The 17,939-nt window shown below is 45.1% G+C and overlaps 1 protein-coding gene and 1 long non-coding RNA gene across 2 annotated transcripts in view; one reads left to right on the top strand and one right to left on the bottom strand.

Moving 5' to 3' along the window:
- Positions 1-17,939, bottom strand: part of LOC141265707 (uncharacterized) — a 179,109-nt gene that overhangs the window by 156,357 nt on the left and 4,813 nt on the right. The window lies entirely within an intron of this gene.
- Positions 1-17,939, top strand: part of ENOSF1 (enolase superfamily member 1) — a 78,672-nt gene that overhangs the window by 50,794 nt on the left and 9,939 nt on the right. Inside the window, exons 12-13 of the mRNA XM_073679129.1 lie at positions 8,365-8,406; positions 11,280-11,409. Coding sequence (XP_073535230.1) covers positions 8,365-8,406; positions 11,280-11,409 — 172 coding nt within the window. The remainder of the gene's footprint in view (positions 1-8,364; positions 8,407-11,279; positions 11,410-17,939) is intronic.

The following is a 17,939-nucleotide window of genomic DNA, read 5'->3' on the forward strand; positions in this document are numbered from 1 at the left end:
CCACCAGGCGGAAAGGCAGCATTTCTGTAGCCAAGAGCTTGCAGATGGTGAAATTCAACCTCTTAGCTTTCTCATGGCTAGGAGGAAATGGTCTTTTACTTGTCCACATCTGAGGGACCGAGGGCTGGCTATTGTGCTTAGACGGGGTTGATAAGGGTGTCCCCGGCAAACTGCCGGTCTGTGAGGAAGATGCAGGCGGACATGTTAGGTTGCCTTGATCCAAAGGTGGTGCTATCGATGTCGGACAGCGCTCAACACCAGCTGGTGTTACCACCTCCAAAGAAAATGATGACCTGCCAATCACGCTGGCTGTTGCGGGTAAAGAGGTGGCAGGTCTGCGCCCCAAAACAGGTGTGACTGCTGTCCCCCCAGTCACAGAGGATGAAGAGGCCGCGGATGCACAAGATATGGCAGACGGTGATTGGCCCGGCCGGCTAGGCCGCATTGTAGCACACTGAGCTTCCCACTGCAACTTATGCTTCATGTCCATGTGCCGGTTCATGCATGAAGTACTCAAACTATGTATTTTTTGGCCTCTACTTAGCTTTTGCTGACAAATGTTACAGATAACACGAGTTGGGTCATCTTTATCGATCTGAAAAAATGCCCAGGCTATGCAAGGCTTAGCACCCATGCGACCTGAAGAGCCACCACGACTTGTGGTGAGAGGCAGAGTTGTGTTTGAGGATGCAGTTGTTGACGTGCTTCCAGTACTACGTCTCTGTCCAGGAAGGCGCAACCTGACCTCGTCGTCACTAGCATCTTCCTCCACCTCCTCTGCTGACCTCATCTCTTGGCTGACTGTGGGTTGACAGTAAGTGGGATCTCCGACCTCATCATCATCACCCTGTGCGTTATCACACCCGTCGTCCTCAGAGCCAACCTGTTCCTGCCCTGACAAAAAACTAAAGTTGTCGCTCCAATCAGGTATTTGAGTCTTATCATCGTCTTCCTCATTGTCTCCACCAACAGGAGTTACAGTTTGGGAATGAGGGTCTACATTATGGTCAGAACCTTCTGCGTCTGGTCCTGGATCCGACTCATAAAGATTCTGGGCATCAGTGCAGATCATTTCCTCGTCTGGATTCACAGAAGCGCTGGAGTCGACCTCTGATTCCCAGGCTATAGTATGAGTAAACAGCTCTGCAGACTCAACCATCTGTTCTACCTCATACTCAGACGGGCAGCTGGAGATTTGGGAGCTGTGAGGAAGCAAGTGCGATTTGGGTGACACCTTTGAGGACTGGAGTATTTGTGATGTTGAAGTTGATGTGGAGGAGAGCCCACTTAAAGGAGCACTTGATATCCGTTGAAGCACCTGCTGTTTTTGTGCCTCATCTGGAATTTGTAGCGATTGGCGTGGCCGTAAGAAAGGGATCTTATCACATTGTCCGCTAAAAGAAGTAGACATTTTAGTTTGGCTGGAAGATGGTCTTTCTTCTGCAGATGTTACTGTTGCTTTAACACCTACCCCACGGACACAACCTTTTTTCCCCTTCCCAACACGCCTATTCCCCTTTCCACCAGCAGCAGGCCTTTTTCCACTCATTTTGGTGGTTAACTAATTCACAACTCTGGAGTTGTTTGCACAAAAAAACAATGGATGGTAACCGAGCAGAGCTGAGTGGCCAAACTGTGGTATTAGGCCAAAACTATTGGCTGGGTTAGATGCAGAAAAAAATTATTTTGAATTTGCAACCTGATGGAGGTCAGTATAGATGGACTAATACAAATAGTCCCACACACTGCTAGAAGCCCAAATATTTTTTCAGAGGTACTGTAGATGCAGATAAAAATTATTTTTAATTTGCAACCTGATGGAGGTCAGTATAGATGGACTAATAGACCAAGTCCCACACACTGCTAGAAGCCCAAATATTTTTTCAGAGCTAGATGCAGAAAAAAATTATTTTTAATTTGCAACCTGATGGAGGTCAGTATAGATGGACTAATAGACCAAGTCCCACACACCGCTAGAAGCCCAACTATTTTTTCAGAGCTAGATGCAGAAAAAAATTATATTCAATTTGCAACCTGCTGGAGGTCAGTATAGAAGGACTAATAGAACAAGTCCCACACACTGCTAGAAGCCCAAATATTTTTTCAGAGCTAAATGAAGAAAAAAATTATTTTTAATTTGCAACCTGATGGAGGTCAGTATAGATGGACTAATAGACCAAGTCCCACACACTGCTAGAAGCCCAAATATTTTTTCAGAGCTAGATGCAGAAAAAAATTATTTTTAATTTGCAACCTGATGGAGGTCAGTATAGATGGACTAATAGACCAAGTCCCACACACCGCTAGAAGCCCAAATATTTTTTCAGAGCTAGATGCAGAAAAAAAATATTTTTAATTTGCAACCTGATGGAGGTCAGTATAGATGGACTAATAGACCAAGTCCCACACACTGCTAGAAGCCCAAATATTTTTTCAGAGCTAGATGCAGAAAAAAATTATTTTTAATTTGCAACCTGATGGAGGTCAGTATAGATGGACTAATAGACCAAGTCCCACACACCGCTAGAAGCCCAAATATTTTTTCAGAGCTAGATGCAGAAAAAAAATATTTTTAATTTGCAACCTGATGGAGGTCAGTATAGATGGACTAATAGACCAAGTCCCACACACTGCTAGAAGCCCAAATATTTTTTCAGAGCTAGATGCAGAAAAAAATTATTTTTAATTTGCAACCTGATGGAGGTCAGTATAGATGGACTAATAGACCAAGTCCCACACACCGCTAGAAGCCCAAATATTTTTTCAGAGCTAGATGCAGAAAAAAATTATATTCAATTTGCAACCTGCTGGAGGTCAGTATAGAAGGACTAATAGAACAAGTCCCACACACTGCTAGAAGCCCAAATATTTTTTCAGAGCTAAATGAAGAAAAAAATTATTTTTAATCTGCAACCTGATGGAGGTCAGTATAGATGGACTAATAGACCAAGTCCCACACACCGCTAGAAGCCCAACTATTTTTTCAGAGCTAGATGCAGAAAAAAATTATATTCAATTTGCAACCTGCTGGAGGTCAGTATAGAAGGACTAATAGAACAAGTCCCACACACTGCTAGAAGCCCAAATATTTTTTCAGAGCTAGATGCAGAAAAAAATTATTTTTAATTTGCAACCTGATGGAGGTCAGTATAGATGGACTAATAGACCAAGTCCCACACACTGCTAGAAGCCCAAATATTTTTTCAGAGCTAGATGCAGAAAAAAATTATTTTTAATTTGCAACCTGATGGAGGTCAGTATAGATGGACTAATAGACCAAGTCCCACACACTGCTAGAAGCCCAAATATTTTTTCAGAGCTAGATGCAGAAAAAAAATATTTTTAATTTGCAACCTGATGGAGGTCTGTATAGATGGACTAATAGACCAAGTCTCACACACCGCTAGAAGCCCAACTATTTTTTCAGAGCTAGATGCAGAAAAAAATTATATTCAATTTGCAACCTGCTGGAGGTCAGTATAGAAGGACTAATAGAACAAGTCCCACACACTGCTAGAAGCCCAAATATTTTTTCAGAGCTAAATGAAGAAAAAAATTATTTTTAATTTGCAACCTGATGGAGGTCAGTATAGATGGACTAATAGACCAAGTCCCACACACTGCTAGAAGCCCAAATATTTTTTCAGAGCTAGATGCAGAAAAAAATTATATTCAGTTTGCAACCTGATGGAGGTCAGTATAGATGGACTAATAGAATGATGCTATGCCCAAAAGATTTTACTTCACTAGGTGCAGTAAAAAAATTGGTATTCTATACACAGGTGTTATATCTTGCAACACAGATAGGCTACTCCACTGACTAACACACTCTGCAATAGGCCAAAAAGGATTAGCTTTGCTAGATTCAGCCAAATGCTGTGAAAAAAACTTGCACAGCACTGGCACAGACCTGCCTGGCAAAAACTGATAGGAACTCATGTAACCTAGTCCTGAAAAGGACTCCAATTACAATTAGTCTTTACTCCCACAACCTATCTATTTAAGAGCACAGACCTCCCTGATAAAAGTCGTAGGAAATGCTGTAACCTAGTCCTTAAAAGGACTGCAATCACAACTATTCCCTACTCCCAAGCTATCTGTATATTTGTGCGAAAATTGGCTTGAAATTAACAAGGTATAGCGCACACAGCAACAGCGGTGCCGTCTAACACGCAGCTGCAGCAGTGAGAAAATGGTGGCGACGGGGAAAATGGCTTGGTCTTATAGGGCAAGGACATGTGACATACACTGCCAATGACACATGCCCTTGCTTGTGTGAAAAAAAGCACTTCGCTCCGTGTGTGCGCTGCTGATAGGCTGACAGATTGCACCTCCCCACTGCAAATGCGGGAAAGAGAAAAAAAAATGGAGATCTTCATTGTTCCTGCAGAGATCCATCCCCTGCCCCTCCCCCCACCCCGCTGTACACTCAAACTGCGTATTAACATTAATTTTCATCATTACTGAGAAAAAATCCAGTTATGATTTTGGTGCACGAACAGTTATCGAACATAACCTCGAACAGCCGAATTTTTCTCAAATTGTTCGTGTTCGCCGAACGGCTCGAACACCGCCCAAAACAGCTCGAATTTGAGATTGGCGAACAGTTCGAGTAGAACAACGCTCATCTCTAGTAACAAGCCCTGTAACTGTACTGGATAAGGTGGTAGTATGGATCTTAATACAGTCAGAACATCCTGAATCCTGTGAAGTGGAACAGACAAAGAGAGAGCTCAGCTGCAGTGGGTGCAGCCAGGAGCCCAAGGAGGTATAGTTGTGAGTAACCCTGAGACAACATAGGTGAAGTGGGGCTGAAGAGGCAATGTGTATGCCAGACCTGGGTGTTTTAGTAAAGAAATACTGAACTTACCAGGCAGGGGCACGGGTAACACCGAAAGTGGGCTGTGGTCAGTGAAGGACAGATAGAAAGAATGGAGCATTCAAGTCAAGCATTGCTGAAAGGTTGTTGCTAATAAGTGATGTGTCTCCACATATGCCTCTGTGTAAAACAAGAAATGCTATCTACTCCTGTATATGACGCCCCTCCTGGGCCGTGTGCGTGTGGGGAACCCGGAACCGGGCCTTTTTGTAGATGCTGGGGGTTGTAGTCACCGTGGCAGTGACCCGGTCCCGTGGCTCAGGGTGATCGAACCCGTGGCAGTCTATTTGTGTGGTTTTATGATATTTAAATGTCCGACTACGCCACCCATGGATTGCGGTCAGAGTTTACCGCCGCTGCAGGGCAGACCGCTGAGGCTGGTATTGGAAATGCAGCAGAGAATAGTATAACTCCCCACGGGAGGAGTATAGCCTCAGGGCAGTAAATAGGGATGTTGGTGGTGATGGTGCGCGGGAGCAGCAGTAACCACATGGAGTCTGTCATGCAATTCAGGGTCTTTACTGTTGGTGGTATTAAGGGACCCGTCCGGAATACAAGTTAACAATGGAGGCCTGGTCAGTCTGAGAGCAACTGGGAAATCCTGCTGGTCAGGGGGAGTTTGTAGGCCTACCATGCTGATGACGCGCCCCTGGGCCGGTGTCGCGCTGCGTTGCGCACGCGGGAGCTTACCCGGAGCCGGATCTGTTGAGGGTTGTAGTCTCGTGGCGGTGACCCGGTCCGTGCCCAGGGTGTCAAACTAAGTGGCAGTCTATGGCAGTAGATGTTAACTTGGATGTCGACTACGCCACCCGTTGAGTGCGGCTTTGCAGCCGCCGCTGCAGAACAGTCCGCTGAGGCCGGTGGTATGGGTGCAGCGATGATGTTATAACCCCCAACGGGAGGGGTATGGCCTCAGGGCAGCAGGTGAAGATGATGGGGGTTGTGATGGTGCAGTAAGAAGAGTCAGAGTCAGGAGATGCAGTTTCAGGGTTTTTACTCACGGGTGTTCTCTCAGTCACTCTGGCCTTGAGTGACCACCCGAGCCGTGCTGCGTCCACCAGGTCCTGGACTCGGCTAACCCCCAGGCAGTTCCGGAGTGTGGTCCTGAGCTCCCTTCTCTCTCTCTGTCTCTGGCCGTTCCCACCAGGGATCCACCTTTGGCCGGCTCCCTCGGGTCTCTTGGTGGTCAAACCTCCTCTGGGTTCCCTGACCCTATACTTGGTGTGCCTTTCTGGTGGATTTGGTGAGGGTCGTGGCAAATCTTGACCACGACCTCCGGTTCCTGGCTGAGGATAAGTGGCCTCCACCAGTTCGGGTTCCGGTACCCGTGTCCGCCAACCCTTCACCCTTTTTGGTCTGATTCTGGGTTCTTAGGGTTCCCTCTGGTCTTCCACTCTGGGCCTTTCTTTCTCCTCTCTCCTCTGCAGGCCTGGCTCTGGAGCTGGGCCCAGCCGGAGCCACAGCTCCCTGTCAGCCCTCCTGGCTGAACTCTTCCTAAAGACTCACTCAGCTCTGCTCTCCCTGTCCTAAGATGGTGCCCACCATATATACTCCCTCTATGTGTGAGCCCAGGTGACCAGCACCCAATGAGCTCCTATCTTTACCCAGAGTACTCCCCCTATCTGCCCCTACACTACTGGGATGTTCCACCCCCCTCCCACTCCAGCCAGGGACAGACGCTGTCGTACCTGCACATATACTTGGTGGGAGTACCGTAGTTCTGTCCCCCGGAAATGGGATGTATGTAGTGCATGCAGCCTACTGAGCTCAGTCCCACACTCCATCCTTACCCGGGAGTGGAATACCACACCTCTGGGTCGAGGTGCAATACCCCTGTAGCAGCCGAGTCCTCAGGGTGCTACACTGACTTCCCTCTTTCTTGGCTATCCCGCTGTAGTGTAGTGGTAGCCCACGTCTCTGAGTGTACCATGTTGTTCTCACCCGTATGACTGGCGACTCGGGCCTTCCATGCTTCTCACCCCTCCAGGGCAGAAGTGGTCCCTCTCGTGTGGCTGAGCCTCCGGGCTTCCTTGGGCCAGAGGACTTGAAGTCCCCTGCGTGGTGGTTTTCTGCTGCTGGGCTTATAACCCTCACAGCCTCGGACTCCAGTGTCCGGCTTAGTAGGTCTCTGGTCAGGACAAACTCTGCTAGTTCCCCTCCTGGCCTCGTGTTCCTCCTCTGCCTACAGGGACGCCTCAGCCTGCTGCTGACCTGTCCCTATCGGTTTATAAAGGGCAGGTTTCTCCCCTCCCTGGACTGAGGCAGGAGGTGCTGCATGCTAATTGTCCCCAACTAGGGAACCTCCCACCTGCTCTCAGACATGACATTGCTGCCACTGTGGCGACCAGACCTGGGGTGCCACATATATATGTTTCACCAGTTCCACTAGTAAAGTCCACTTTATTTTGATAAAATGGACTGAATCGTTCCTTGTTATTGCTTTACATCTGGGGGTTTTGTGTTATCTGGGGGTATGCGGCCTAAATGGGAGACATCTGAAAGGAGTAACATCGAACACACCCAAAGAAGGAATCTGTTTCACTGGTGCCTAGGCTCGCAACAGAACACCTTGGCACGAATGACCCTTACACTATGATCAGAGGTGATTAGCCTCTGCGACCTCCACTTAACCTAGCCTTGAATGAAGGGACCATGAAACTGGATCTCCTTTCAAGTTTTCACTTGCTAATTCCACACACTTTGCTCCAGCAGCATTACTGCAGTATTTTGCTACTATAGATATCGCTCCCCTGTTTTTAATTTTTTACTCTGAGGCTGTAATATTTGGTTTGTTGATATCAGTTGTCAGTGCTTGTCATGGTATTGGCAATATGAGCACACAACTGCATGTGCCATGTTGGAATTACACTGTCAACTCAACGTTGGGTTTTTACTTGTAAACTTGGTAAGCGGTTAATGTAAAATTAAATGTGGTTTTCTTTAAAAAAAAATCAGTTTAAGCAAAGACTAAGGAATTAGCAGGCTACGTTCACATACATGAGTGTGTATAAATATTGTCTGATTTTCATCCAAAAAAAAACATGTTTTTCATCTGTACTGTCATCTGCGTGCAATCAATGTATTCTCCATTTTTTTTACATAAGCAGTAATTTACAAGACCAAATATAGTTTCCTACCTCAAAGAATTGCCATGGGTCCATAAAAATAAAATATGATACAGTTGATCCATATGTTATCTGATTTTATTTGCCCACTCATAGTCTTGTATTGGTGAGTCTCATCCGATTGCATTCTGCAATTTTTTCACACGGATAACTTGGACTGAATATACAGTTGCGTGAACATACGCTAAATTTTAGCTAAACAACTGAGTCACCAAGGTCTTCATTATGACCGCTGAATCAGACAAACCAGTAGACCTATAAATTATAAATCTTCTGTAAAAAATGATATGCTGTGATAACTAATCATTCTGTGGTCAAGATTGCCAAAAATGCTTCAAGGTGATGTTCTTTTCTATTTAGGCTTTAGCACCACTGGGAATCGGAGTGGCTACAGGAGAACAAGTGAGTGCTGCTGTACATATCAAAGGGACAGCATGAGACAGCTGCCATGAGTGTTTATAGATTATGAGATTACAGGAATCTGAGAGGTTAACAGCTGCAGTCCCAGTGACCCTTGACAAGAGGGACTGGATTAAAGCCAGACAAACAGGAGTCTGCTGCTTCTTGAACTAATTAATAGCACTGGTAGCATAGCAAGCTGACAAGTCTATTAGAAAGTACACCCCCTACTGGCTGGATTTCCACGCAGAGATAGAAGTATCTTTCAGAAGCATAAAAAACACTCATATTTTGACAGTACATGGAAGAATACTAGATATTATCTGAATGATCACATTTAAATAGCTGTAACGTTAAAAGAAACTGTTTATTGTCACTTATTATCTAACCAGACTATCTTATATATACACAACAAGGAAAATAAATCAAATTATTCATGCAAACATTAGCTAGAAGTAGATGACAGATAGAAGGGAGTGTGATCTTACTATTAGACTGAACAGGTTTTGTTTTTAGTCTGTAACTATACAAAAATATAAGAACACATGGGAGCTGTAGACACTTGTGAAATTATGTTTTCAGATTTTTTTCTATTTTAGATGCATTGGAGCTATGACAAATGGTTGCAAAAAATGACCATTGTCTTCAAATAACATTATAACAAATTAATGGTGTTCCCATGCTGTTTGTGAAGGAGCACACCGTTCCTCTGCTTCCTGGCTTCCTAGTTGCCGGGGGCGGCGTGCTCCTGAAGAATGACAGTTCCAACTTGTGGTATGGTCGCACCGCTGGTCCGAAATGTGCCCTTTCCCATTCCAAAGCTAGGTCTATAATGGTGACTGGTCTGCAAACCATGTCCTATGAGGAACGGTTGCAGGATTTGGGAATGTTTAGCTTGCAAAAAAGAAGACTGAGAGGAGACTTAATAGCTGTCTACAAATATGTCAAGGGCTGTCACATTGTAGAAGGATCATCTTTATTCTCATTTGCACAAGGAAAGACTAGAAGCAATGGGATGAAACTAAATGGGAGGAGACACAGATTAGATATTAGAAAAAACTTTTTGACAGTTAGGGTGATTAATGAGTGGAACAGGCTGCCACGAGAGGTGGTGAGTTCCCCTTCAATGGACGTCTTCAAACAGAGGCTGGACAGACATCTGTCTGAGATGATCTAGTGAATCCTGCTTTGAGCAGGGAGTTGGACCAGATGACCCAGGAGGTCCCCTTCAACTCTACCATTCTATGATTCTATGATTCTATGATTCTATAATGCATAGAAGAAGCGCAGGGACACTACTCCTTGCATACCCACATGACAGAGCTATGTTAATTTTCTCCTGGTAGCCACACAGTAAGGTGACTGGACAGCATTGTAACACTATTTATTTGCAGATTAACCCTGTATTTGAAGGTAAATAACATTTTCCGAGGTGACGGGTTCTCTTTAAGAACTTGAGACAACTACTTTAAATTACAGGCATATTCTATGAGGCCCTAAGTGTAAGGTGCTTTAGAATATGTTGCCATTAGTATAAGATGAATATTATAAGGCCACAGGTATTGAGCTGGGTTATTGTTTCTAAAATATTTAAAATCCGGCTCTTATATGTTTAAGTGTTAGGGCTTATTCACACATGAGTTTTTCACGTATGAATACGATCCATTTCTTTCACGGATAGCACTCATACCTGTGACAGTTTATGGGGCCTGTCACATGTTCAGGATTTTTTTGCAAACCGAGTGTTCCTTGAAAAATATCGGCAACATATCCGATATTGATCCGAGTGTCAGATTAAACATGGCAATGGAAGTCTTTGGGTCAGTGAAAAAATCAGACTGCACTTGGATGCCATCTGTGTGCTGTCTATTTTTCCCTTGACTGATAGATAGGAGAAGGTGGAGAAACTTTTCTTTTTCTAATCAGTAAAAAACCTGATGTTTGAATGAGGCCTTAAGCATCGGAGTGCTGTCTGATTTTTTTTCACAGTCCCATAGACTTTCATTCACTCGGATCAATATCAGACATATCTCAGCAATTTTGCACGGACCACTCAGTCCGCAAAAAAATCACTGACGTGAACAGCCCTATAGACCATCACAGGTACGAGTGCTACAGGTGAAAAACATGCATACCTATTGTATGTGAAAAACTGACATGTCCATGAGCCCTAAGGCTAAGTTCCCATGATGAGCTCTTGATACATTTTTGACACTGTATATTTTTGCTGTCAAAAATGCAGCGTCTTAAATTTCCAGCAAATTGGATGGGACCTAAAAAAATCTCATGACCACTGAGCTATTTTTTAACGCATTGTAAAATGACCTGCGCTGCGTGATTCAATTCCACAGCATGTCAATTTCTTTTGTGGGTACGCGGAGTTTTCAGTGTGGATTTTCCCCACAGACTTGCATTAGATGCAGAAATCTGCAGGTAAAAAACACACATACATTCTTAGTGAGTTTCTGCAATGGAAACATAGGGAAACCACGTTTAATCCTAACCTAACTATATCAATAAAGTTTTGCACACCAACAAGAGACAAAAAACGCAATAAAAATGCATGTTAAAAAAGCAAAAGTAACATAAATTAAATACCGTAATAGGTGCAGAAATTCTGCAGCTTCAAAAACACACCAAGCGCTCATCGTGGTAACCTAAGGCTGAATTCTCACATTAAAGATTTTGTTGCAGAAATTTCTGCAACTGAAAGGTTTCTATTCATCTGAATGAAGCTGTTTCAGATGAAAGGCATAGTTGCAGAAATTTCTACAACAAAATCTGCAGCAAATACCTTACAGAATGTGAACAGACCTCAATGTTTTTTCACTAGATCATCTGGCAATACTAAAGTCTCTGCATTTTTGTTTGCCCAGTGCCACAACAGAGTCATGTTTAAACAGTTCCTACAAGCCCGCGCCCTGCAGTATCTCCAGATCGACAGCTGCAGATTGGGGAGTGTGAATGAAAACCTTTCTGTTCTGCTCATGGCCAAGAAATTCAATAGTAAGACTATAATTATAATTCAGAAGCAGCGGAGGAAACAACTGCTACCAGCATTGTAGATCTGAATTTTCAACTCTGATATGAAGTCTTTTCACCAATATATTGGTACTCCTCGCTGTTGAATAATGCTGGACCTATAGTATTCTTTAATTAGTTGATTTAAAAAGTTCCACGGCCATGCTGATTAATGCATCAAAACTGCGTGAACAGTTGATGGCTTTTTTGCTATGTGAAATTGGCTTTCCATTTTTTACAAGTGAACATTTTCATTATGTTTCACCTGAAAAAAAATTTATACATGACAAAACTGTGGCAAATCATGGTAAACCTGTGTACAAAGCATTCTTCAAACTTGAGGCTCAGAAGAAACCTACAGTTTGATATGAGCTGCATAACACGGGCTACAGCTCAGCTCACCTGTTATCATGTATTTATATATCAACATACTACATACATACATATAACATACATACTACATACATATAACATACATACATGTAACATACATATTACATACTATAGGGTTTGGTTCTCACTCAGTCGCGTTAGAGATAGGCACAGGATACTGTTTCTTTAAAAACGTCCAAGGCAGGTTTATTAAGCCTGAATAAACCACACTTTTAGAAGTAAACAAAAGACAACCTTGTCCTGCACAGTGTAACAAAACAAAAAATAAACAGCCCATACAATATGGCGGGTTCGCCCGCTCACGGTCAGTGTCCTTTAGCACAAACACTCTGGAGGTTTCCACACCTCCAGCCACAGACACTGAATGAGACACTCAGTCCCCATTTTATACATCTTACATACCCCCCCCCCCCCGCCCAAAGCTGGGGGGCTTGGCACCTTCTGCTAACATACAGTGGATCCTCAACAATGCGTCAGCATTGCCATGCTGTTTCTCAGGCCCATGCTCTACATGGAAGCTGAAGTCCTGGAGGGCTAGGAACCATCTGGTCACTCGGGTATTGTTCCCCTTCTTCTCTCTCATCCACCTTAGTGGGGCATGGTCTGATACCAGCAACTTTCTGCCTAAGAGGTAGTATTTTAGAGTGTCCAAAGCCCACTTGATGGCCAAACATTCCTTCTCCACTATGGAGTAATTCTTCTCACAAGATGTCAGTTTCCGGCTTAAATACATTATGGGGTGCTCCTCCCAGTTCACTTCTTGTGATGGGACAGGTCCCAGTCCGACATCTGACGCGTCCGTCTGAACCACAAACTCCTTTGAGAAATCAAGTGCCACCAGTTATTTGGGGCTTTATCACGCCTCTGCCTACGACATAGCCCAAATATCTGGCTTTCTCCATGCCCATGGCACATTTCCTCGGGTTGATGGAAAACTCCGCCTTCCGTAGAGTATTGAATATCGCCTGGACTTTGCTCAGATGGCTTCCCCAATCCTGGCTGTAGATCACGATATCATCCAGGTAAGCCGCTGCATGCTTGTTATGGGGAACTAGGATCCGGTCCATGGCTCTCTGGAAGGTAGCTGGAACTCCTTGAAACCCAAACGGCATCCTGGTGTATTGTAAACACCCATCCGGCATTGCAAAGGCCGTCTTCTCCTTAGCTTCTTGGGACATAGGAATTTGCCAATACCCTTTTCTAAGATCAAGGGTGGTAATGTACATGGCCGGCCATAGCCTTTCAATTAGTTCATCTACCCTTGACATTGGGTACGCATCAAACTTAGAGACCTCATTTAGTTTCCTATAGTCATTGCAGAACCACCATTCTCCATCTGGTTTCAGCACCAAGACTATGGGACTGGACCAGCCATTCTTGGACTCTACAATGACACCTAGACTCAGCATGCGCTTCACCTCCTTCGAGATTACCTCTCGCCGGGCTTCAGGAATCCTATATGGCTTTAGGTTCACTCGGACATGAGGCTCCGTAAGCACGTCATGTTCTACGATCTGAGTACACCCCAGTAGATCCAAGAACAGGTCCTTGTTCCGTTGCAGCAACTCTTGGCATTGTTGATTCTGGGCACGTGACTGGCAGCGATTCTGCCACCTTGACGTCTCCCACATCGGCTTCCGACTTCGCCACCACACAAGGAGCATCCACGGGCTCCCTATCTCGCCATGGCTTTATCAGGTTGACGTGGTACACCTTCCTTCTCCAAGGTTGGTGGACCCTATAGTTGACATCGCCAACCTTTTCAACCACGTCATAGGGGCCCTGCCAGGAATTTGCTCTCCACCGTATCAGGACCAGTACCCGATCCCCAGGGTTGAAGCGTTTCACCCTCACTGACATGTTGTACTCGCTCCACTGCGCCTCTTGTGCTTTGAGGAGGTGTTCTTTCACAATGGGCATCACCTCTGCAATCCTCTCTTGCATCTGGGCTACATGTTCGATTACACTCCTGTAGGATGTAGATTCCGCCTCCCTGGTCTCCTTTGCCACGTCCAGGAGTCCACGGGGGTGTCGGCCATACAACAGCTCGAAAGGGAAGAATCCAGTAGAGGCCTGTGGGACTTCTCTGATGGAAAATAGAAGGTATGGCAGTAGACAGTCCCAGTCCCAGCCGTCTTTCTCTACAACCTTCTTCAACATGGCCTTCAAGGTTTTATTAAACCTCTCCACCAAGCCATCTGTCTGTGGGTGGTAGACTGAGGTCCTCAGTTGTGTGATATGCAGGACCTTGCACAACTCCCTCATTACCTTTGACATAAACGGAGTCCCTTGATCAGTTAGGATCTCTTTAGGCAACCCCATCCTGGAAAAGATATGGACCAACTCCCGGGCTATACACTTGGAGGAGGAGTTTTGGAGTGGTACGGCCTCTGGATACCAAGTAGCATAGTCCAGTACCACCAGGATGTACTGATGTCCACTGGCAGACTTGACCAGGGGTCCCACTAAATCCATGGCAATGCGATCGAACGGGACCTCAATGATAGGCACAGGCGCTAAAGGGCTACGGAAGTGAGCCACCGGGAAGGTCAGTTGACAGGTGGGACAGGAACTACAATAATTCACTATCTCTTGGTGACACCCGGGCCAGTAGAACCTCTGAAGAATCCTTTCTTGGGTTTTTTATACCCCCAGATGACCACCTAAGACATGTGAATGGGCCATATCTAACACCTTGCATCTGTACGGGTTAAGTCCCTGTAGGGTTAAGTCCCTGAGCTGGGCGGTTCCAAAGTTCCCTCCGGATACACCTCCAGTTCAGGGGGGTTGGCCTCCGGGGATGCTGCCTCATCCTCATCCACAACCAGCACACAAAAAGGAAACACGTTGGCAGGTTTCTTCAGGAGCAACCTGGTTGTTGTCTGGACAACCTGGCTTCCTCCCTTTCTCCCACAAGTCCCAAAACAAGCAAAATCCCGCCCTATTATAACAGAGTGCAACAGGACCTTAGCTACGCCCACCTCATGGGACGTAGTGCCACAGTTTGTGTCTATGACCACTCGGGCCACAGGGTAGTCCTTAGCGTCCCCATGGATACAATGGACGCCAACCTTTTTTCCAGGAAAATGAAGATTTGTGGCCCTCACTAGGGTTACCAAACTCCCCGAGTCTAACAGAGCAGTCACTTGCACACCATTCACTGACACGAGGCATGCCTGCGGTCCCTCGCCTGGTTGAGGGACAGCACTGCAGGCAGAATATGCAAAATATGAGCAAAGCCATTCTGCGCTGCAGTCCATTGGCTCAGTTGTCATGGGGCAAGGGGCGGCTATGTGACCTGGGGTGTGACATCTCCAACATACTATATTATGGGGCGGGATCTTTGGCAGCAACTCAGACCCCTCCTGGGCTCTATGACACCCCCAAGATGTGGCTCTAGCTCACCTCTTTTGGGTGTCCGCCCCCTTTTGGGAACCCCAGTATGGAGATGCTACGACCCTTGTTTCCCCAATGAACTCTCAACCGCCTGGTACGTTTCCACCAAATCATCTGCATTACAGGGATCTACCTGGGCAACCCAGGATTGCACCGATCTCGGAAGGGAGTGTATGAACCTGTCCATGACAACTTTCTCAACCATTTGTGCTGGGGAGGAAGATTCAGGTTGCAAACACTTTTGCACCAGGTGTAGGAGGTCGAACATTTGGGACCCGGGGAGGTTTGTCATTGCAATAGGCCCAGTGGTGCATCCATTGCGCCTTGACAGTCAGTCACTCCCAAGCGCGCCAAAATCGCAGTTTTTAATTTGGTGTACTCCTTTGCGTCCTGCAAGGCCAGGTCATAATAGGCCTTCTGTGGCTCCCCTGTTAAATATAGCATCAGCACCTCCGCCCACTGCTCCGGAGGCAATTTCTCCCGTTAAGCCACACTTTCAAATACAGTCAGGAACGCCTCTACGTCATCACCCGGGGTCATCTTTTAGAATGCTCTCCTTACCGTCTTCCTCACGTGAGAGTCATCACCTGTAGTAGGGGGTGGGGCCGTTGCCCTGCCACGGATCACCTCAGCCAGGAGCTTCATCTGCTGCTTGTGCTGTAGTTGCTGCATCTGCTGCTGCTGTTGCCACTGCTCCTGTTGATGCTGCTGCTGCCATTACTGCTGCTGTTGCTGGAGGTTAGCCTGCACCAGTTGCTTTATTTGCTCCTCCATGCTTCCGGTCATCCCTTGCTGGCTGGCGGCCTTCACCCAGGACATAAACGGTTTTCTATAGCAGTCACAGTGCCCCTTGGGATTCGTGACAGTGCTTCTAGCACCAATTGTAGAGTTTGGTACTCACTCAGCCGCGTTAGAGGTAGACACAGGATACTGTTTCTTCAAAAAGTCCAAGGCAGGTTTATTATGCCTGCATAAACCACACTTTTAGAAGTAAACAAAAGACAGCCTTGTCCGGCACAGTGTAATAAAACAGAAAATAAACAGTCCATATAATATGGCGGGTTCACCCGCTCACGGTCAGTGTCCTTTAGCACAAACACTCTGGAGTTCTCCACACCTCCAGCCACAGACACTGAATGAGACACTCGGTCTTCATTTTATACAGACGCCCTGGGGTGGGGATATGTGAGCAGCCATCTTACAATACATATAGCATACATACATACATATAGCATACATACTACTAGCAACCATCAATGAATTCATCTAGAATGTGAAAAATGTGTTAACTGAAATGTTCATTTTCTGGAGTCCATAGGCAGCACAAAAACATGTTAACAATTCTTTGTCTTATCAGATAGCAAAGATGGGAAGTTTCAGTATACCGTTAAGTACACAATTATATGACCAGATTGCCCTATAAAATACTTTCTAATAGCCTAACTACATATTATATGCCACAATGAAATATGATATGTATGGAAATTAGAATTTACGTCTTTTCACATTCCAGAATATTCAAATTTTCCACATTAGTTTTTCAGCAGATAAATGGGATTTTTAAAACAATATCTGAGGATATGCTATCAGTGTCCGTATGAATCATACGTGTGGCGTCCGTGTGCACCATCAGTGTGACACGTACTGGAATAGAATGCAGAATAGAAATGACAGATGTTTAGGTGTTAAAGATGTGCAAAGATATAGATAGATAGGAGTTAAATAGATAGATAATAGATAGATAGATGTTTGTGAGATACATAATTAGTGCAGTGAGTGTATAGTTTACTGTATATCTATCCTCTATCTTTGCACATCTAAACATCTGTAATTTCTATTCTGCATTCTTGTCCGGTACGTGTCACACGGACGGCACACAGATGGCACACTTTATGTCATTCATGTGCACATGTGCGAGACGTATTCCGGTCCATGCTGCCGGAAATAAAAAGGAAATGTCTACAAGTGGGTCATACGGACACACGGTCTGTGTGAACATACAGACACGTTCGCAATCCCATTGATTTAATCCCATTGATTTAATCCCATTGATTTAAATGGGTTTATGTGTCTAAGTGTCTCCAGTACGTGTGAAAACTGTCACCACATGTACTGGAGATACTAACATGTGAAAAGGACTTGAAGACATCAAGGTGCCGATTCATCAAGACTGGCAATTTTCTGCCTGTGTTTTATGTCATAAATCAGGAACATCTGAAAAGTTGGTGTGCCCTGCATATATCTTACTCCAGTCAGTGACTGGCAAAGGGAACGCCAAAACTCGCCATTAATTAGACAAGAGATGGGAGAAACTGGCGTGAAAATGCCAAAAGTCACATAATTATTGTGCAACTCCCAAGTTAAGCCAATATTTTGCGACTTTTCAAAGCAATTTATGCTTTGGTAAAATTGTTTTGGTGAATTCAGGCTCAAGTCTCTAATATTTTACAAACATTAAAAGAGAAGATCAGGTTGCCGGTTTACAAATCAGTTTCAGACTCGGGATTGTGTAGAGTGCGGTTTAACTGTGAGTCAGAAAATTCCAAGGAATAAAACTCTTTATTTTATCCTTGGAATTGGAAAAAGTGTGTGTTTGACTTCCTGAGGGGTTGAGTTCGCTAAAAGTTAAGTAGAACTCTCCTGACAGTGAAGTTGACTGTAGGCACAAGAGTGCCGGAGTGCACAAGAACAGAACAGGTAGGATAATTTCCTGAATTAGGTTAAAA

This window comes from Phyllobates terribilis, unplaced genomic scaffold (genome assembly GCF_046119375.1).
Source record: "Phyllobates terribilis strain yellow unplaced genomic scaffold, ASM4611937v1 Scaffold_4__5_contigs__length_816908805, whole genome shotgun sequence".
Lineage (NCBI taxonomy): Eukaryota > Metazoa > Chordata > Amphibia > Anura > Dendrobatidae > Phyllobates > Phyllobates terribilis.